This window comes from Myodes glareolus, chromosome 16 (assembly GCF_982192425.1).
Source record: "Myodes glareolus chromosome 16, mMyoGla1.1, whole genome shotgun sequence".
NCBI classification, from domain to species: domain Eukaryota; kingdom Metazoa; phylum Chordata; class Mammalia; order Rodentia; family Cricetidae; genus Myodes; species Myodes glareolus.
In genome coordinates this window covers 61,676,701-61,698,891 of record NC_142041.1, presented here as the reverse complement: position 1 = coordinate 61,698,891, position 22,191 = coordinate 61,676,701, and the positions used below count along the sequence as shown (strand labels likewise).

At 43.9% G+C, this 22,191-nt stretch overlaps 1 protein-coding gene across 4 annotated transcripts; it reads left to right on the top strand.

Annotated features, from left to right (window-relative positions):
• Positions 1 to 20,452, top strand: C16H8orf89 (chromosome 16 C8orf89 homolog). Of its 4 annotated transcripts, none has more exons than XM_085677359.2 (6): positions 1 to 278; positions 11,950 to 12,113; positions 14,047 to 14,188; positions 18,785 to 18,840; positions 19,751 to 19,799; positions 20,124 to 20,275. In XM_085677359.2, exons 2-6 carry the CDS (start codon positions 11,987 to 11,989, stop codon positions 20,137 to 20,139), a joined length of 390 nt encoding a protein of 129 aa, XP_085533485.1. In that variant the 5' UTR covers positions 1 to 278; positions 11,950 to 11,986; the 3' UTR covers positions 20,140 to 20,275. The 4 variants fall into 4 exon arrangements, with proteins under 4 accessions (XP_085533485.1, XP_085533484.1, XP_085533482.1 ...); XM_085677358.2 differs by lacking the exon at positions 19,751 to 19,799 and adding an exon at positions 9,219 to 9,310 and having other exon boundaries at positions 4 to 278; positions 20,124 to 20,452; XM_085677356.2 differs by lacking the exon at positions 19,751 to 19,799 and having other exon boundaries at positions 5 to 278; positions 20,124 to 20,452.
• The last annotated feature ends 1,739 nt before the right edge of the window (positions 20,453 to 22,191 follow it).

Genomic DNA, 22,191 nt, shown 5'->3' with positions numbered 1-22,191 from the left:
CTGAGCTGCGGCTGCGCTCCGAGCGTCGCCGGGCTGCCGGCCGCCGAGCATGCTCGCCCTGAGAGTGGTGCCAGTGCGAGCAGGCTGCCGGCCTCCCCGCCCCGCCGCAGCGGACAGTCCCGCGACACCACCGCCGGCCTGGGCCGAGGGCTCGGGTCCGCGCCAGGCCGTCGCTGGCCCCCGCGCTGCCCGCTGCCCCCGCTGGCCGAGTCGGTCTCCTTGGTGCCGTGGGTCCAGCACCTGCAGAAGCCCATCTCCTCGGTGCAGCTGCAGGGACGGTGAGTTCAGGGAACCAGGGCTCCAGGCTGGAGGCAGGAAGGGCTTCCTCTAAGGAGAAACTGAATGTCTATAGAGAGCCACGTGGGCCACTCCAAAGCTGCTCTCGTGACACTTCGGCCAGAGGGCTTGGGCATGGAGACCTGACCAAGCCTACTCCACTTGTGGGGTCAAATGGCAGGAAATGAGGATGAAGTCATGAAAATTCTTTCCACACCTGTTAGGTACTGTTCAAGCAAAGCACCCCAGTGTTTACTGGACACACCCTTACAGGTTTGCCCTCTGCCTCTCCCAGCGTGTAAACCTAAGGTTGGGACCAGAGATGCATTTACTTAGTTTGACTTCCATTTGTCCCCCTTTCTCCCACGTAGATTCAGCTAGATGAACCAGAACTCACTGTGCTGCCAATTCAGTCTTGTTGAGTTTTTGATGTGCCCATATTTGTGGGTGCCTTTTTTATTTTCACTAGATTCTAAAGATACTAGGAAATAATGGTGCTGGGCAGGTAGATTGTTTTATGCACTGGTCACCCACACTGGTTGTTCGGCCTTTTTGGAGTCATAACCGTCAGGGAAACCATAGGGACAAATGCAAACAACTCTGCAAACAAATGGTTTTAGGTCATTGTCCTCCGAGAAGCAAAAGAACCTCAGGTCTTGGGTCATATGCTTGTGCGGATATGTAACCCTGTTAAATGTTAGAACAGTGATTCATAAAACTCTCATTGTTAAAAAGGTTCTCTGTGCTTTCTAAATTACATTATAGCATTTTGGGCTCCTCGTTGACTCGTGAGCAGGACACAAAGACTTTCCTTACTTCCTACTCCCCACCACTTCCTTTACTATTTAATACATTTAGTGTTTGCGCTTTTCCACCATTTCCTCCTTTGAATTTGGTCACGGATAGTGTGACCTATACGGTCTCCACTGAGAATGGCTCCAGTTTTCCCCGTTGACAAACAACACCACGATGAGTGCCATTCTCACACAAAGGAACAGTTCTGTGGAACAAACCCCTTGAAACAGACCTGCTGAGGTGGGGGTAGGCCTGGGAGACGGCTCCATGAGTGACCGCATTTGCAGCACAACCTTGAAGTCTTAGAGGAGGAAGGAGAGAACCAACTCCACAGGGTTTGTCCTCTGCCCTCCGCACGCAAGCTGCGGCATAGATGACCTCCGCCCTCTTTCCATACACACCACACACAGGAAGAAAAAAAGGTAAGGAAACAGAGCTACTGAGTCGGATTACGTACATTAAAAATTTTGGTAGAATTTTGCTTTTAAAAAATGTATTGACTTGCCTGGTGGTGATGGCACACGCCTTTAATCCCAGCACTAGAGAGGCAGGTGGATCTCTGAGTTTGAGGTCAGCCTGGTCTACAGAGGGAGTGCCAGGACAGGCTCCAAAGCTACAGAGAAATCCTGTAAAAATCTTGAAAAACAAAAAACAAACAAAAAATTGTGTTGATTTGCATTTTCTTTTGGTGTGTGTGTGTGTGTGAGAGAGAGAGAGATCATGGCCTCCAGGCTAACCTTGAACTCACTATGTAGCTTGAACTGATCCTCTTCCCATTAGCTCCCAATTATAAGGGCGCCATCAAGCAGGGCATGATTTCCCTTGTCATCGGCAGGTGTAGTGAAGAGAAAATGTTTATTATTATTTAAAAATAACTTAAATCATAGTTTCTGTTTGCAGGGTGCTGAACACTTCAAAGTGTTTTTAAAATTCAGTTTTTGTCCTCTTATGAGAGGCATGGCCCTATGAGTGTTTGACTATCAGGGGACAAAGTGAAGAATGAATTAATGCTGGCTCGCTTACCCTGATGCTGTGCTTCATGGGCTCTAAAGTCCTGTGCAGCTGCCGGCTGGCAGTCATCTCACTGGGTACTGTGAGCAGTGAGTGTTCATGTCTTTCTCACTAATTCTTGTACACGTGGATATGGCCTCTTGCCTCTGTGATGCTCGGGTTATCCGTCTGGTCACTCCTCTTTGGCCTTTTCTTCATCCTCATGCCCCACATATATCTTAGAGGCTCTTCTGACTTGCTTCTCTTTCTCTAGTCTCCTTTGCCAACTTTAGCAAAGTTTCTGACCTTCTCATCTGTGAATAGTTTTTAACTTTTTGTCTTCAAGCCAGTTACTGAATCCAGTTTCTTCTGCTTGGTTCCAGGTTGTGTGTGTCCACTGGATGACCTGCTGGGCTTGTTTTATGTAAAACAGTGTTTCTCTGCCTGCCAATCTCCACTCTAGCCCAGTCCCTTTGAACTCTGTGTATCGGTCAGGTTCTCATGTCCAGTTAACAGCCACAGTCACCTTCAACTCTCTCTTCCTTGTCAGAGCTTCAGTCTTCAACCCACTGCTGAGCTCATTCCCACTGGACTGTTTTAATAGTCCCTTAGCAGGGCGTGGCGGTGCACACCTGTAATCCCAGCACTTGGGAGGCTGACTAGGAGGTTGGTGAGTTTTCGGCTATCCTGGGCTACATAGTAAGACAGACGTTGTATAAGAAAAGAAAAAGGAAAGTACTTGTCTTAGCAATTTGCCAGCTATAGTGACACGCAGACCCCAATATGCTAGTTGCTTTTATATATAGAAGTTGCTCATATTGTAATAATCCCAAGGCAGGTGTATTTATCACCTGGTGTCTTTCTTCCAGTTTTTAGAAGAACCCAGACTTTGACTTAATTATCATTTCACTCTTATCTAAATTCAGCTAGCATACAAATGATGGCTAAGTTTCAAGAGTTTCCTCAGCGATCCAGCTGGAAATTGTATTATATTTTTTGACTTAATCTTGGGAGTCACACTGACTTCCTTTGCTTTATTTATTCATCTATTTGCATCTGTTTAATGGTTGAAGAAGTTAAATTCAGCATCACTGAGCACTGACGTCACATAGGAAGGAAGAGCAAGTGTGACTAAATTTGTACTGGCACATCCATCTTTGACAAAGATGGTTTCCTAAGTGCCGTGAGGAGACAAATCGCAAACTGCCACAGACTTGTGAAGGCTGCTAGGCTTGCCATCTATCAAGGAGTGAGCCGCTAAAGGGCCGAGCTGCCAAGCTAGAACAGCCAGACTCTGGGGCCAGAATTCTCACTGATACAGAGTTAGAGACCACCGCCCAAGAAGATGACTTGATTGTGCCTGTAACTGTGAAACCCCAGGCCAGGCAGGGACCAGCGGGAAACGTCTCTGTAAAACAAAGTACCTATTGCTTAAGTAACCATTGACTCCTGGAGGCAGCGCTCTCCCCAAGTCTCGCTTGAAGGTTGGAAGGAAATTAACCACAGTCGGGGGCCGAGGCAGATGCAGCTAGTGGAATATTTGTGGACAGCAGCTCCGAACCCCTCTGGGCCCAGCGACATCTCTGAGAGTAGCAAAAGAGAGCCAAAGGAGAGATGTGCAGAGGGGTTGGCCCAGGAGTCACCGTAGAGAAAAGGTGTCTTGCAACTGCTCTGAGAGCTGCCCAGTGTGGTGGCCCTGGAGACGTGCAAGGGGGACGTTTGCAGTGGGAGCCATCTTGAGAAGTTCCCAGCGAGCCTTGCGGGGGGGGGGGGGGGGCGAGGTGTCTATCTCCCAGCGTGCACGTGTCTTTCCAAGCAGCTCAAGTCCTAGATGAGGAGGGAGGGAGAAAGTGCAGACTAGCGGAGAGGGGAATCTCTCCTTCCCTGCATGGGCACTCCAGCAGAGAGGGCCTTTTTTTGGAGGGGATGGGTAATTTGTTTTTTGCATGTGCTGACTGGTTAACTGGAGCATGTATAATTCCATATAAGTGCAAGTATTTTTCTTTTCATTCTCCTGTTACCTTTCTCTTCCTCCCTCACTCTCTCCATCCCTCAATCCCTTCTCTTCCCATCTCCCTCCTTCCCTCTCAAGATCAAGCCTTTCACTTTCCACTTTTCTCCTATTTTTACTTTTTGGGCATTAATTTTTTTTTTATTTTTCTCTCTTTTTAACAACCTTTTATCATAATAAAATGTAATTGTTATAGTAATCATTTGGCTTATACTATGTCTCCACCAATCCAGCTGCTATTGTTCTTAGAGTTGTGGGGCTGTAGCTGGTTCTTGGTCTTTACTGTACTTCTGTGTCTGGCTCACTGTTACATGTTGTTACTGTTTTGGTTTTCTCCTTCCCACAGTGTTTGGAGAGTGCTGTGTAGATGTTGAGTGTATGCCGCTGGTGGGACACACCCAGCCCAGCCGAGAATCAGCACATGGTGCCCTACACATAACCTCCCTGGCTCAGACATCAGCAAATATATAAACCCCAAGAATAGGAGAGGTAAAAATTCCAAGCCAGGGACCAGACTCTAAGTAAGCGTGGTGTGTGTGTGTGTGTGTGTGTGTGTGTGTGTGTGTGTGTGTTATGGAATTTCTGACCCCTGTGGGGGGACAACATAGATTCAATCCAATTATAATTAAAGGATTTATTGATTACTGCTAGCAGGGCAACAGTTTTTTGAATTGAGTATGAGACTCAACTAATGACTACTTGTTCATTTCCTGACTGCTCAGACTCAAATAATCATACACAAACCAAATTAATTACAACACTGGTTGGCCTATTAGCTCTGGCTTCTTCTTCTTTTTTTTAAAAAATTATTTATTTATTTATTATGTATACAATAGTCTGTCTGTGTGTCTGCTTGCAGGCCAGAAGAGGGCATCAGATCTCATTTCAGATGGTTGTGAGCCACAACTCAGGACCTTTGGAAGAGCAGGCAATGCTCTTAACCGCTGAGCCATCTCTCCAGCCCTAGCTCTGGCTTCTTATTAACTAACTCTTACATCTTAAATTAACCCATTTCTATTCATCCGTGTATGAGCACGAGGCTGTGGCTTACAGGGTGTCTGTCTCCTTCGGCAGCTACATGACGTCTCCTGACTCCACCTACGCTCTATATCTCTGTTCAGATTTCCCGTCTGACTTTGCTGTGCTAAGCCATTGGCCAAAACAGCTTTATTCCTCAACCAATAAAAACAACACATATACAGAAAGGACATCTAACATCAGTTTGGCTCTGCCAAGTTTAAGCAACATGAATGCCTGCACAAGCAGGTTACAAAAACCCAAAAAGCAGTTAGTCACCACATAACCAGTAAATGGTCATAGATGTGCATTTTTGGGTGAGGTGGGTGGTTACGAAGTAAGAGTCACTAGGAAATTATCTTCCAGGGACTGGAGTCAGAGACAAACATCTAGTGTGTACCGAGATGGATGCCTGTCATAACCCAGGATATTTTTTAGCCATCCTCATGGTCGGCAATAACAGGGGAAAGCGAGAAAAGCCTTACAAGTCTACGGACCCTGCGCCTGTAAGGATCACAGCACAGGCTGAGCCATAGCCTTCGGAACACACACTCTTACCAAGATAGAGGAATAATTGAAGGAGGAGGGCCCTGCATATTCCAGAGTTTATATCTTCTGGATCCATTCCTGTGAGGCCTCAGAGAAAACAGGATTCTCAGCTTTCTAAACAGTGTGCACTGTTTGAAAACACACTAACCCCTAACCAAGACATAAACAGGGAAATTATACTATTAAATCCATTAGGAAATATATCCACCACTTAAACATTCTCATATCATAGGATATCTCACCAAGGGAAAATCTCTTCCCAAAAAGGTTGCCACATAAAAATGGAAATATATCCATCCAACATGGAAAGACAAGAAACACGGGGGAAAAACCAGGCAAGATAACTCCTTTGAGAATTCATAATTCTCTAGAAACTAGATCCAAAGTTATTGAAATGGGTAAAATGCAGGATTAAAGACCTCAAAATTATGACTCTTTAAAAGACCAATGAAGGCTGGAGAGATGACTCAACAGGTAAAGGCACTTGCTGCCAAGTCTAACGACATGAGTTTGATTCCCAAGAAGCCATGTAGTGGAAGGAGATACCTGATCCCTGCAAGTTCTCCTCTGACTGCACACATGTTTTGTATGTACACACACACACACACACACACACACACACACACACACGAGTAAATAAAAGTAGAAAAAAAATCAATGAATTTGGGGAGCCTGAACTAATTAAGGAAGATAATACAGGATATGAACAAGAAGTTCAATAAAGATAGATTTTTGAAAAGAAAACAAACATGTTTTTAGAAATGAAAAGCCAAGTAAGTCAAAATTAAAACAACTCAGTGGAAAACTTCACCGATAGGGGAAGTTAAGAAAAGAGAATTTCAGGGCTGAAACATGAGGTTCATGAGTTAAACTATGCAAACAGGAATAAAGAAAAGGAAAATTCAAGCCTTTAATCTGAAGTGACTGAGAAGCTACAACAGGAAAATCATAAACTTGAAGCCTACCTGCCTGTAGAGCAAGTTCAAGACCAGCTCAGGCAACTTCCCAAAATACAAAGCAGTGTACTGCTCTTCCTGGGGATTCAAATTTGGTTTCCTGAACCTCTGTTGGGTGGCTCACAACTTCCTGTAATTCCTGTTCAGAAGAAGAAAACAACAGCCATGAATGCACAGGAGAGACTAAATCCCACTAGGAGAAAAGATAAGCAATCAAAAATTAGAAGAGCACCAATTAGAAAGATAAAAAATGATAGGAACTAGGACACACCTTAAGTGAAAATGGTTTTATTTCTCTAATTAAAAGATACAGACTTCGGGCCAGAGAGTTGGCTCAGTGGTTAAGAACTGCTCTTCCAGAGGTGCTGTGTTCAATTCCCAGCACCCTCAGGTTGGCTCATGACTCTCTATAGTGGGATCTGATGCCCTCTTCTGGCATAAAGTCATACATGCAGACAGAGTACTCGTATACAATAAATGGACAAATAGATAAATCTTTAAAAGAAGATATAGATAAAGGACTGGGACTTGTTTCTACTGCATGTACTGGCTTTTTGGGACCCTAGTCTATTTGGATGCAAAGCTTCCTAGGCCTGGATGTAGGGGAGGGAGGGCCTTGGACTTCCCACAGGGCAGGGTTCCCTGCCCTCTCTTAAGTGGGGAGGGGGAAGGAGGAGGGTGAGTGGGGGAGCGGGAGGAGAGGAAGTATAAATTTTTGAATGGAAAAATAAATAAATAAATAGATAGGTAGATAGAAGATATAGACTGGCTAATTAGATTGAAAAACAACAATCAACTGTTTGCTCCTGTAAGAAACACCCCTCACCAGCAAAGACATGTACACGTGCTGAAAGAAATGAAAAACTATATATTAAGCAATTGTAGTCTGGAAGAAAGCAAAATTAATTGTGTTCCTATTTAATAGTGCAGACTTCAAGACAAAATTAGGAGAAACAAGATCACTTCACAGGGAATATAAATATATGTGCACCTAATGTTGATGTACCCAATTTTATAAAACAAAACAAAACAGGAATTACTGGACAGAAAGGGATGTGGAGGCTTCAGTATAATTACAGTGGGTTACTTCAATATCTTATTTTCACCAATAGTTTGGTGGCCCATAAATATCCCCCCCCCCACACAAATCACTGAAGGAACTTCAGAGATGAACTATCTGAAAAATCAATGGAGCCAACAGACTCTAAGCTTCATCTAACAACTGCAACATACACATTTTTGGATATTTTATAGAAATTTCCTCAAAAAACATATCTCTGAAATAGTTATTTTAGGACAGAAAACTAGTCTTAAGAAATTTAAAATGGCCGGGCGGTGGTGGCGCATGTCTTTAATCCCAGCACTCAGGAGGCAGAGGCAGGTGGATCTCTGTGAGTTCGAGGCCAGCCTGGTCTACAGAGCTAATTCCAGGACAGGCTCCAAAGCTACAGAGAAACCTTGTCTGGAAAAAACAAACAAACAAACAAACAAAAAACTAAATTTAAAACACTTGAAATAATTTTTGTCACCTTCTCAGATCATAAAGAAAGAAAATTAAAAATCAACAGTAATATATACTACAGAAACCACAAAAACATGTAGACCACAACTGTCATTTTTGGACAGTGAGCAGGTCATTGAAGATATAAGGAGAAAAATTTAAAAGCTCCTAGAATCAAATTTAAAATGAAGACACAATCTACTATGTGGAATACAGCAAAGGCTGTTCTGAGAAACGTATAGCTATGAGAGTCTACTTTAAAAAGAAAAAACAGTTCTCAGGCTGATGATGCATCTCAAGGTCTTCAAAAAACAAGAACAAACCCAAAACCAGTAGAATAAACGGAGGAATACAGATCAGAGTTGAACTCAGTGCAATGGCGGCCAGAAGGACAATACAAAGACCCAGTCAGACAAGGAGATGGTTCTGTGAGTAGGTTAGCAAGACTGATAAACCCTTAGCCAGTCTAACCAAAAGAAAGAGAGAGGATATAAACGGTTAGAGAGGCAAAGCAAGATATTATAATATAATAGACAGAAATCCAAGAGAGCAGGAATTCTTCAATAAATTTAAAACAGAACTGCTATAGTGTGTACCTTCCAGGGCTTTGCAATTGACCTAACTGGGGTGACAGTGAATGACAGACACGGTCTTACAAGAAAACTGGGATGGGGAGGGCTGTGTGAGGCAAACCAGTAGCCTAGTAGCTTAGTAGCATGACCGGCTGGATGAATAGATTCGCTAGTCTCAGTAGGAGGTCTCTGCACGGCCATCTGGCCATCCCAGAGGAAGTGCATTCTGCCCACAAGATCAGCGTCCACACAGGGATGCTTGTCATTCCCCTGAGTCTGGCGTGGGGAGAGTCTGAGGTCTGAGGGTCCTCGACATGGCTGTGCTCATATCATGAATGTTCATTCATACAAGGGTACATTTGCTCCCCAAATCCAGCCATGCCTGGTGTATGACTGGAGGAATCAAAGCCATCATACAAGAGAGATGCCTGCGATGATGCCATGTTACTGAATCAGCCTGGGAGCCTAGCAGTGTCTGAATGCATAAAGAAAATGTGGTACATCAGAGTATTATCCGGACACACAGAAGAATGAAATGATGTTATTTGCAGGAAATGGATCAATAAAGACCATCGTATTAAACCTGGGTCAGGTGATTCCAGGTTCTTGGCCTCTTATCCAAGAATTGAACCTACTTGCAAAGGTGAGATGACTTTACTCAGAGCAAAGTCATGGTGTAGGTTATAGAAATAAACACTGTCAGGACTGACATGGGACAACATGAGAGCAAGGGTCCTGATTATTATTATTATGTTTATTTATTATGTACACAGTGTTCTGCCTGCATATATGCCTGTATGACAGAAGAGGGCACCAGATATGGTTATAGATAGTTGTGATCCACTATGTGGTTCCTGGAAATTAAACTCAGGTCCTCTGGAAAAGCCATCTCTCCAGCCCAAGGGTCCTGATTATTATTCTGAGCTTCCTTTTAAGGTTCTCAAGAGAAAGAGTTGGTTACTAAAGGGTTTTCCTTGGTGGTTACGCAATGATTTCTCCATTGGGCATGCATCTCACAATGCATCTGATGCACACCCCGGTTATGCATAAGCAGAAGATGGTAAAAAGTGGATCCTTTCTATAAAGTAACTAGAAGACAGTGTTTGCCTTACTAAGCATGTACCCCAAACCAATTCAGGCCTGACTGGCCCTTCTATTTCCGTACCAGATACATTGGGAATACACTTGACTGAACTGCCCAAATTTGAAAACTTCGGAGCTGAGAGTATGTGTAGTCTAATGCAGGTGAAGGAGAGCATGGGGCTTCTGGAGCAGCTGGATGCACTGTTTGGAGAGGGGTGTGTGTGTGTACAGTTATATGCAGGTGAAGTAGTCAGTTATTAACTGTATTATTACAGGAGGGTGTGTGTGCATAACCACAAAGCAAATGGCGATCATAGGGCACTAAACTATTTCCTCTGCTTGCCTGCCTTGGTAGAGATTGTGTTTATGAGAAACATCAGAAAAAGCATTTGGTTTGAGTCCGGTGAGACAGCTTTGCAGAGAAAGATGCCCAATGACCTAAATTTGGTGCCAGAGATCCACAAAATAGGAGAGAACCAATTCCCACGGAATTTTCTCTGACTTCCATATGTGTGGTGTGGAACATGCAGGGTTTTGTTTTTGTTTTTGAGATAGGATCTCTCTAAATGGGTCTAGCTGGCCTTGAATTTACAGAGACCCACCTCTCTCTGCTTCCCAAGTGCAGGTATAAAGATGTAACCACCATGCCTGATTAGTGGTTCTTTTTATTATTATTATATCAATACATTCTTGAAGTTGTAAATACTTGCAAATGTGGACTCATTATTTTTAATTTGTATTTTAATTTTCTTTTTCTTTTTTTATTCCAACCCTTCCCCCCCAAAAAAGTTTTTTGAAGACAATCTTATACCACCCAAACTGGCCTCAAACTAGTCAAGGATATTCTTAAAGTCCCCATTCTTCTACCTCCCCACTGCTGGGATTACAGCATCCATTATGGGGACAGAGTCTCTCTCTCTGTAACCTTGGCTATCCTGGAACTCCCCATGTAAACTAGTCTGGCTCTGAATTTACCAACTTGCCTCTGCCTCCCGAGTGCTGAGATTAAAGCAATTCACCAGAATGCCAGGCTCTCAAAGTGGACTTTCAAATAAACTTTTATCATAAAAAATGTAAAATGTAGATTTAAATTTAGAGGTTTGTCTTCATGTATTTATCGTGTGGATGGTCTGGAAAAATCCAGCTGTAAGAACATCTTCTGACCCAGCAGGATAAAATGCCTCTAGGAGACCTTTGCAGTCTGAGACATTCAGAAGGCCATCTGAGTGTCCCGTCTTCTGTCTCCCCTGGCAAGCAGGGTTCAGTCTCTGTCTCGCCTGTCCTGGGTGTGTTGAAAGGGAGCAGGAGACTGGCTTAAAGCTGAAAGTTCTCCGGTTATCTCTGCTTCTATAGATATAAAGGAGGTTCTTAGAATGGAGTCTGGATTGTGATTCTAAGAGTCTTTTTTTTTTTTTTTTTTTTTTGAGCCAGGGTCTTACTATGTAGATGCTGCTGTCCAGGAACTCCCTATGTAGACCAGGTTGGCCTCCAACTCACAGAGATTGTCATGTTTCTCCCTCCTGAGTGCTGGGATTAAAGGTGTGTGCCAGCATGCCTGCTAACTAAATGTCTTTTAAGAGTCTGGAAACTATCAGTTACTTCATATTTCATTTGTGGTAATTTTCATGACTGTTGTTGCGCAGAGAGTGGTCTTGGTGGGTCTTCACCTCTTTAGCCACATCAAAAGCACTTAGGAGGTTCCAAGGGTATCAAAGTACGGGAAGTGGTGGTATCTTCCTGTTATCCCAGCTCTGGGGAGGTGGAGGTGGGAAAATCGAAAGTTTAAGGCCATCCTTGGAGAGTTCTGTTTAGCCTAAGTTAATTGAAACCCTGTCTCAAAACACCAACCAACAGAAAACATTCATTAAAATGCTTAAAACATAGCAAATTTTATTCTTAAAACTGTCTAGCTTTAAAATTCCAAGGCTATCCTGGGCATTGTGGTGCAAGCATTTCCTTCCAGCGCTCCAAGACAGAGGCAGTCATATCTCTGTGAGTTCAAGTTCAGCCTGGTCTACATAATGAGTTCCAGGCTACTCAGGTGCTATATAGTGAGACTTTCAATAAGCAAAACAAAACCCCAAGAATGCCTATCTCCACATTATAGTAAACGTGTGTTACTATTTAATCTTCATGGTGATATGAGAAGAGATATTTACCAGAAATGCCTGTGTTCTTGCCTTCCCTGCCCCGAAGCAGCATCTCCTTCTCATCCGGGCTATTGAAAGAAGAGAAGATGACAATGTTCTCTCCTGAGTTCAAATTCGAGGCTTCCAAAGTCACCAGAAATTCCTTGGACAACTGTTTTCTGTTTGAGAGCAGTTGGAGAAAAGCAGTTTTGGAAACACAGAAGATGAGGAAGGGTAAGTTTATTTTGTTTGTCATCTCTTGGAGAAGCAGAAGGGACGCCTGGAATTTACATATATTCCCCCCAATTAGGCAGTCAAGAGACATTATGCAACTCCTATGACATTTATATTGGGCTAGTATGTTAAGTTTATGGAAAGGGGAAATGGAAGCGAGTTAAGATTAATATTCTGTGAGTGATGCAAACACAGTTTACTTATCTACTTATGTTTTAAAATTATTTTATTATTACTTATATTTTTAGATTGTTTTGCGACAGGCTCACTATGTTGTCCTGGCTGGCCTGGAAGTTGCCATGCAGCCCAGGTTCACCTTGAATCTTTGAAATCCTCTTGTTTCTGCTGGTGCTATAAGCATGCACTACAATGTTCAGCTATAAATTTTTAAAAAATTACCTTTTTCCCTCCTATTTTTCTTTCTAACAGGGTTTTACATACCTCAGGATAATCTTGAACTTGTAGTCTAGGTTGGCCTTTTAATTCCTCATCTTGCTGCCTCCACCTCCCAAGTGCTAGGATTGCAGGCTTGTGCCACTGTGACCTGTAAGCTTTTAACCTCTCAGTCTGTCTTTTCTATTTAATGCCTTTGTTCTTATTTGTTTTTAAGAGGTGTTTATTATTTTTGTTTTATGTATATGAGTATTTGCCTGCACGTATGTGTGGGTACCAGGTACGATCTGGTACCCATGGAGACCAGATACAGATGGAACTGCAGTACTAGTCTTACCCTGGGGATGAGGAAAGGATTCTGCCAGTAATTCTTGCCTTGGAGCAGGCAAGTTTAGGTCCCCAGAACACATGAGCAAGGCGGTCGTCTTGGCAGCCCTCCTGTAATCCAGCAGGCCAGCAGAAGAGGGGGTAATTACCAAGCTGGCCGGCTATCCAGCCTAACTCCACAGCTCTGCGTTCTGGGTTCTGCCTTAATATATGAGGTGAAAAGGATTGATGAAGGTATCTAAGCAAATCTTGGGCCTCCACACAGGCAAACACCTCCACATTCCCACTCACATGAGAAAAAAAAAATGAAAGAAAACCTGAAGTCAAGTATGGTGGAACGCACTTCTTGTGATTCCAGGTCTTGGGAGGCAGGAAAATTGTTGCAAGTTCAAAATCAGCTTGAGCTACCTTGTCTAAGAGAGACCTTGTCTCCATTAGAACCCCAACCAACCAACCAACCAACCAACCAACCAACCAACCAACCAATCAAACCCAAAACCCAAACAAAAAGACTTGGAAAAATGTGAAGCCAATGAAAGCAGTCTGGAAACTTCATGTTGGCTTTTACAGATTTGGTATGAGTTTTGTGGAGAAAAATTCAAATCACTGCCAAAGGAAGGGTTTCAGATCACGTAATTTCTACTTTGTGGTTATTTACACAAACGCGGGACAGATTCGGTAGCAGACAATGCAGAGGTCTTGAAGGTGATGCTTGTCTAAACGTGGTGCTAATATTCTGTGAACTCTAATAAAGAGAACAGCTGAAGACTGGCAAAGCAGCTGCTGCTCATACTTTGGTTCTTGGGGGAAGGGCCGCTGGGATTCTAGGGATGGGACCTAGAGCCTCTCACACTTAGTGAGCCCTGCACTGGGCTGCTTCCCAATCCATCCCTGGCTTTTATTTTCAGACCCAGTGTCCCTAAATTGCCCAGGCTGGCCTTGAACTCAGACCTTCCAGCCTTAGCTTCCCAAAAACTGGATGTGCAGGCGTGAGTCTTGTTCCCATTCTTCCCCACCCTCCAAATCTACTCCTCCCTGTGGTGGATCTGGCAGCATTTGAAAGTCATTCTCCTGGGAGGGACAGACGACAGCAGCACCATGTTCTTACCTCTGTGGCTGATTTGCTTTGCCACACTGTGTGTTTTACTATGTGATAGAAGAAGTATGCATTTAACCGAGATGATTATGATTTTTTTATTACTACACACTATAGCATTTGGTCTAGAAGAGCCTAAAGAATGTCTCAAAATGCCATATTTACCAGAACTGCCAAGCTGCCCAAAGAGCTTAAGTTCAACTCCGCTAGAGATCCATAAGCACTTGCTACATGCTGAGACTGAGATCCCTCCCATCAGGTAGGTGGCTTGCTTTGTTGACTGCTTATGTCTAAGAAACGATGCTGAGGTAACGGCTTTCTGGGCTAATGAATCTGTTCTTGCTTTCTGAATTATTTTCATAAAGGAATGAATTTATTCCTTTATGAAACATACATTTATTTGTATGTTTTTGCATCTAAGTTAGCCATTTCATTCAAGTTGACAAACAGGTATGTTTCTCTCTTTTCAAGTGGCATTGCCAGAAAGGTTTGAAGGACCTGGTTTTAAGAATATCAGTTGTCTGAGACTAGTTCAAATGCAGAAGAACACAGGAATGATTCTCTATAAGAACTGTAACTCTGCAGTGTAACTGGAGATGGCTTGTTCATGTCCCAGCCACCCAGAGCCAAATAATCACTCAGAAACTGTACTAATTACAACACTGCTTGGCCTGTTAGCTCAGGCTTCTTAATAAGTAACTCTTACGTCTTAAATTGTCCAATTTCTATTAATCTATGTTTTGCCATGAGACGGAATCCTACCGGTAAGGTTCCTGTGTGTTTTTCTGCCTTACTAACTGACTATTGAACGTTTATGTCCTAGTTGGCTTCTCTGCTGGTGGGAGAAACATGAGCAAAAGCAGCTTGGGGTGTGGGCAGGGGAAGAGTTTATTTCATTTCACATTTCCAGGCCATGGGCCATCCTTGTGGGAGATCAAGGCAGGAACTCAAGGCAGGGACTTGAAGTTCCAATAGAGGAACGCTGTGTCCTGCCTAGCTCTCTGACTCACATTCAGCTACTTTTCTTTATAAAAATTATCATTTTATTTTATGTGTCTGGGTGCTTTTTCTGCATGTATATCTGTGTACTGTATGAATATCTGGTGTCCTCAGAGGCCAGAAGAAGAAACTGTATCCCCTAGAAATGGAGTTGCAGATGGTTTTGAGCCAAGTACTTTTCTTATACAGTCCAGGGTCACCTGTCTAGTGTTGGTACCACCTACAGTGGGCTATATCAATTAACAACTAATTGATAGACATGTCTGCAGACTACCCTGTTAAGGAACTCCTTCAGTTAGGGTTGATGAGAACCAAGATTAGTCACCACTTGTTCATTTGGCCATTTTATAGAAAAGAAACATTACCTGAGTTATAACTTTTTTAAAGGAGGTGTATTAATACACACACACACGTAAAATTTTGTTTGACTTTTGTGCTAGAACCACCATGCCTGGCACACTTACATTTTTGTATGATCTTTGTGCTACAAAAAGTTTAAAATCAGTCGTCCAAGGACAGCACACAAGACTGCGGTTTCAGATTTATTCTTTCAGTTGTCTTGGAGATGGGGTCTCACTTTGTAGCCCCAACTGTCCTGGAACTCACTCTGTAGACCACGCTGGCCTTGAACTCACAGAGATCCACCTGCCTTTACCTTCCAAATTCTGGGATTAAAGGCATGTGGCACCATGCCTGGCACTGTTTGTCTTTGGGCTGCTGGAGGTTAAGACCAGGGCTCTGTGAATACTAGGCTAGCAATCTACCACTGAGCTCTATTCCCAGCCTTAGGTTTGTTACTTTGTTGGAGACAGGGTCTCCTGTAGCCCAGGCTGGCCTCTCATTCACAGTGTAGCAGAGCGTTCTGTAAACTTCGGACATCCTGCCAAGTTTTGGAACCATAGACATGTAGATTATGCCTAATTTTATTTCTTTTAAAATGGTTTTATCTTGTGTGTGCGTGTGTGTGCATGTTTTCTCTTCATGTATGTGTATTACCACATGTATGACTGATGCCTGAAGAATCCAGGAGATGGAGTCAGACTCCCTGGAATTAGAGTTACAGACAGCTGTGAGCTGCCACGTGGGTGCTGGGAACCAAATCCAGGCCCTCTTGCAAGAACAGCGAGCGCTCTAAATGGCTGAGCTACCTCTCCAGCTCTCAGTTTTATTTCTTGAGTTTACCAAATCAGATTGCTGTTAAGTACTCTCAGAATTAATTGTGGTAGCCTAAGTAGGTAACAAGACAATATTAATAAAAAGTCAGCCAATCTCACTGGCTGATGGCTGCAATATTAGACTCGGGTGAGTCAGGAGAGCTCACTTTTGCTCAGTCACTTAGTGAGCTCTTCGACAGATCAGACACGGGGAAACCTTATATCCAAATAAATAAATAAATCAAAAAATAGTGGTAGATATTTATCTAGATTTCAAATTTACAGAGGCTCTGGAGAAAAAAAGGAGCACACCCTGGGGTGTTTTCTTCTATGCTTCATTTTCATGGTTTTCATTTTAGTTGTGATTTTAGTTACCTGAACTTTTCATTCTGTCCCTTTCCCCAAAGATCATTTGCAGGAACACACACACTCATGTGCTCACGATTCAGGTGCCCAAGGAGGCCAGAGGCATTGGCACCATCAGTTCTGAGTGTGGGGAAGAACAGTCTTTGCTCCTAACTGCTGAAGCATCTCTACAGCCCCTTACTATGCTGTTTAAAAGTTAGTATTGGCCAGACATTGTGGTATAAGCCTTTAATCACAGCACTGAGGTAGGCAGATGACTGTGAGTTCAAGTCCAGCCTGGTCTGCAAAGCAAGTTCCAGGCCAGTGGGGATTGCATAGTGAGACGCTATCTCAACAAAACAAAACAAAAGAAACCACAACAACAACAACAACAAATCCAAATCCAACACCCCCCAACCGCTGTACTTGACACTTACCATGTCATATAATCCTCACCTCACATACTCTTGCCAGTTGCGGTACTGCCCACATATCGCTCTGGGCGTTATCTAACCATTTCCTCTTTTAGACGTAACTTCCTATGACATCTTTGATTTTGTAAGTAACATCACAAGGAAAACCTGCTACATACAGCTTGTGTCAGCACCTTCAATGTTTTTCTGAAAACAGATTTTCTAGCATCAAAATGTAAAAGGCGGAGGCGGGGATCGAGCACAGTTGGTAGAGTGTTTGCCTACCAAGCCGTTACTCCTGAGTGTGATACCCAGCACTTCACAGTGGTAGAGCATCCTGCCAGCCAGCACTCTGGAGGCAGAGGCAGGGAGCTTCAGGCTTCAGGGTCACCCTCAGTTATAGAGTTACACAAACTATGTGAGACAATAACCTCAAAAAGGGAAGTCAAAGTTGAAGAGGGTAAGAGAGAAATAGCAGGTTCAGATGTATATTACAGAGGAAGGATGGTAAGGGTGCAGAGAGAGGAGGTGCCCTTTGAACTGTGTACCCCAAACTTATGGAGAACCGTTTACATCATTTCTAAGACACCAATGTCTGTGACACTAACCCTGCTCCTGTCACTTTATCTGCAGCCACAGCCCTTTGCCTGGGTGCAGATGAGAGCATGTAGGGGAGCCTGTGGTAATAGGGTCTATATCAGTCTAGTCCAGTCTTGTTGCCTTCTTCCAACAGATGCTCAACTGGAAGTCTGGAAAACACCACCAGAACTAACCCTCCTACTTCTGCATTTTGAATCTTCATCCTTTTCCTGACTTTAGCTGGTTTTGTTTGTCATTTGAGATCTGGCTGTTTGAGAAATCGCTTCTTGACAATTTACATTTTACATTGACAACTGTAAATTGTCTCTTGGTGGAGGATAATCTGAAGACATTTGGTCACATTCTGGCTAGCGCTCCTCACACGTAAAGTGGAGCAGTGGGGACCAAGTGACATGATGTGTGTAAGCCGGTAGGCAAATGTAGATGTTAGTTCTTTCCCTTGCCTGTGAAGTGCCAGCCATCCAGTGAGGACACACCGAGTTGCCGTCCGTGTTTTACTCCCCTCTGCACATCGTCTGTGAAAGGTCTGTGAAAGGACGGTCTCGGCACGCGGGGGAGTACTCCTTTTGTTTGTGCACAGTTTCTTGCCTTCTTTTAGCTCCCCTCCCCCGAATATGTGAATATTTGACTCCAAAACTCTGGTAAATGTCTAATCTTTTCTCACAAATTCTTTATGGAGATCAGAGATTCTCAGTGTCTCTCACGACACGCAAGGGATGTGACTGATAATAGCATCGTAGCGGTGAAGATTGAGGTTTGCCTTAGTTCTGTGAAATGTGGAATGCTTACGATGGCTCACTTACCCATTTCCCTGATAATTTGCTATGCCGGGTATCCCTTTAGGGACAAGAATAATAACAAAAATTTAGATCATGGTGACTGACAGAGAAACAGTACAAAACTATGGGAAAGGGACATCTACATCAGCACACACGCAGACCCATCCGTGTGCCTTCCCTCAGCCTGGCTTCTCTCCTGACTACTGACGGCTCACACGCCTGTGCAGAGCTATACACTCAGCTGTGGTGAAACGTATTCGGAAACCTGCCCTTGGTTCTGTTCATTTCTACTTCTGCTGGGGTTGATTATGGTGGAGTTGTTTCTCTGTTATACCATGGAATTTTGTCCCTATGTGATATCATTTGACAAGGTGAGTTTCGCTAGGACCCATCATATGCTTGCCAGATGCAAGCGTCTGGGCCTTGTCCCCAGCACAGAAACAGACAGAGCAGCCCCAAATGTAAGAAGCCAGTGGGTGTGACTGAGACTTTGCTGTTTGTCTCCCATGGTTTTCAAAGTCAACAGGCTGATATATGCCATTTTCTGACCATCTGTAATCTTTAGGATTAAGAAGACCAAAGAGTCATGCAGCATGACAGCACTTCAGGAGAAGTCCAAAGGTACTTCGTTGTTCCCTTGCTCTCTCCCCACGCCTTTTCTCTTACTCTACATAGCCAAGGCTGGCCTCAAGCTCACAGGAATCCTCCCGCCCCAGTCTCCCGAGTGCGTACCTAGCTTGTTAATGGTTCTGTTAAGCTCTGCTTAGTCTGCAAATTTAGTGGATTCGAGGTTCATCACATACATGTCTGTCATCTCAGGACCAAGGCCAGCCTCCGACAGAGCTCCCCTGGGCCGCTAAGCAGCCTTCAAGCCAGCTACCTTGTTTTAAATCTCTGAGTTTTAAAATTATTCCACACTGCAACAGAAGCCTGCAGCCTTGACGTCCAGTCACACTGCTCCCCTGCTTAACAAACACCTGCTCATTACCGCGGACTAAAATGTTAATGCAGCTCTGAACGCTTTACCGCCTTCCCAGGAAGATCCGTTCTATCCTCATCTTTTTCTTCTTCTTTTTTTAAATGATTATTTTATGTGTGTGGTGTTTTTCTTGCATGTGTCCATGTAGCAGAACTCTGCACCATGTGTGTATACTAAGCACCGGAAGAGAGCACTGGAGGGTTCCCTGGAGCTGGAGTTGTAAGCGTCAGTGTGCTGGGAATCACCCTGGGTCCTCTGGAAGAGCAGCCACTGCTGAGTCATCTCTCCAGCCCCCATCCCCATCTTCTGTTTTTTCTTGTGGATTATGTGTATTTATTCACTACAGAAGCTATCTCTACTGCACCTGCTTAGAGCCCCACACTGACTCTTAACTCAGGTTCTTCCTAAGCACCGCTGAGTAGTCCCACCATATCTGGAGGAGAGTCTGTCCTTTGATGCTTGAACGTCAGACACTCCCAGCTTCTCACTTAGGATGTACTTGTTTAGAATTTTGTTCTTTGAAGGTAGACACTAACACATCTGCTCTGTCAGGTGACTTAATGACATCTGCAAGATTCCAGAGAACTTTTTCGGAATTCAGGTGACTGCATTTACTGCCTCAGTCCTGTACTTGTTAGATTTGGGGTACTGTGTTAGGGCAATGCATATGGCATGTGACACGCATAGCTGGTGTCCGAGCCCTAGAATAAAGTAATTTGGCCCAAAGTTAGTGGTAACCTTTCTTGAGCCATATATTCAAAAGTTTCCCATATTTTAGTTGTGCTGGAAGTAGGCACGGCCTTTCTGGAAAGTTCAAGGTGTGTACGCAAAGATTCGGTAGTGTTTTGTGGGCGCGGGTGGAGCCCAGCGTCATTTGTCGTATCAGTGCTGAGTGGAGTTGTGAGAATTCGTTTTCTCCCCGCAGGCTCTGTCTTCAGTGACCCTTTCTCAGGAGCTCCCTCTCAGTTTCTGCAGAGACTGTCCCGAATGGCCATACTGGAATACGACACTATTCGCCAGGAAACACACAAGAAATCACGGCGAGGCAAGAAGCGGGATCTCCGAGACTGCTGAGGGTCGCGCACCATGCACCACACACCATGCACCATGCACCACGCCATGCTTCTCCCCTGCGCTGTAGTTCACATTCGTCATGTTTCTTTTTCTTTCTTTCATTCTTTTTTGATATGCGATATGATAGACATACAAATGGAAATGTAAATAGCAAATAAATATTTTATGTTATATATGGAATATATTTTTGTGAATTTTGTGAAACATGGCATTTCATCTTTTTTTTTTACTTTTTCCTTAAAACAAATATTTTATTATTAAAACTGAATGATTTTACTTTTTAAATAAAAGTGGTACTAGGGATTGAACCCAAATCTCTATGTGTGCTAGGTAAGTGTACTTCCCACTGAGATATCAAAAAAAACATTTAAATTATGTGAATATATGCATAATGGAAATTATATTCCATAAGTTTATGCACATTTATATGTCTTTCGATATAACTTGATAAATGCTTTTGAGACGTATCTTTGCAATGGACCTCACTAGTTGTTCAGAAGGTTCGAGAAGAATCCAGGGATGATGTCATACATCTGTAATCCCATCATTCAGGAGGCTGAGACAGAGGTAAGAAAATTTTTGAGTCTGGACTGCAGAGTGATTCTCTGCTCAAGACAACAGTTTAAAGGAAAGTAAGTGCTGTTGGCGTTAGAAGGACGGACAGCTGGGGAAATGGCTCAGCTGCTCTCCCGGAGGACCCGAGACTGACACCTAACCAGGCATCTCACAACCACCTGACTCCTTCCGAGGACAGGCACCTCCACGGCTGTGACGCACAGCCACGTAAAATAAAAAAAAAAGTTTTTATTTAAAGAAAAGAGAGTTTTTTCATGTTTGGAAACTATTGTGAGAGAAATATTGAGCCAGATGAAGAGGAAAATATCGACTCACTTTTCTGATGAGGTCTAGATGGGCATCCGGCCTTTGTTTGTGAGACAACGATGCACCTTCCAATCCTGAACTTTAGAATGGAGCAAACGAACACAGGTAGTACCCCCTACTCTTGGTCACCCGTAACCTCAGGGCCTTTGCTGCCAGGCAGACAGAGTCTCTCCGTGGTGTAGATAGACTGATCTGTGAGGGGGAGGGAGAGGGGAGAAGCACTTACCCCATCTTCATGGAGCGGAAAGACTTGTTCAAGAGAGAGACGCCCTTCTCCAGGAAGCCTGCAGAATGCCAGACAGATGCTGCCACGAAACCAGCTTCAGTTTGAGCTTCTAATTGTTTTCGGCCTATACATTAATTGACTTCAAGTTCATTGTTAGTGTTTACACATCGGAAGGTTTAACATAAAACAATCTAGGACACTGACAGCTGGCCTTGGAGAGTACAGGACCCTGAGTCTCCTAGGAGCTTAGACCAGGCAGTAACCCGCAGGCAGCGAGGACCTTGCGGAGGATAGGCCATTCTAGACAGCTGAGAAAGCATGAGCAAAGGCGACTCTGCACTTGGGGAGGACACACAGGGGTGCTGTGTGTACAGGGCAGGCAGCATAAGCTCAGTTCTCCAGACCCCAAGCCAGCTCCAGGCTGTGTGGCCTCAACAGGCAGAGGCTGTAGTAAACCTATCAGAAAGGGCCTGGATGCCTAGCTTCCGTTCTTTGTTTATGAGTCCCAAGTTGCCAGAGAACCCAGCTTTTTGAAAGAAACGAGAATCTGAATTTTCGTGCAGCCTTCCTATCTTAGGGTTTTATTGCCGTGAGACACCATGGCCACAGCAACTCTTAGGGAAGAAAGCATTTAATCAGGGCCTGCTTAGAGTTTCAGAGGTTTAGTCCATTGTCATCATGGCAGGAAGCATGGTGACACACAGCCCGCATGGTGGTGGAGAGGTAGGTGAGAAATCCACCTGCAGCAGGGAGAGAGAGCCACTATGCTCAGCTTGGGCTTCTGAAGCCTCAAAGAGACACACTCCAAGCC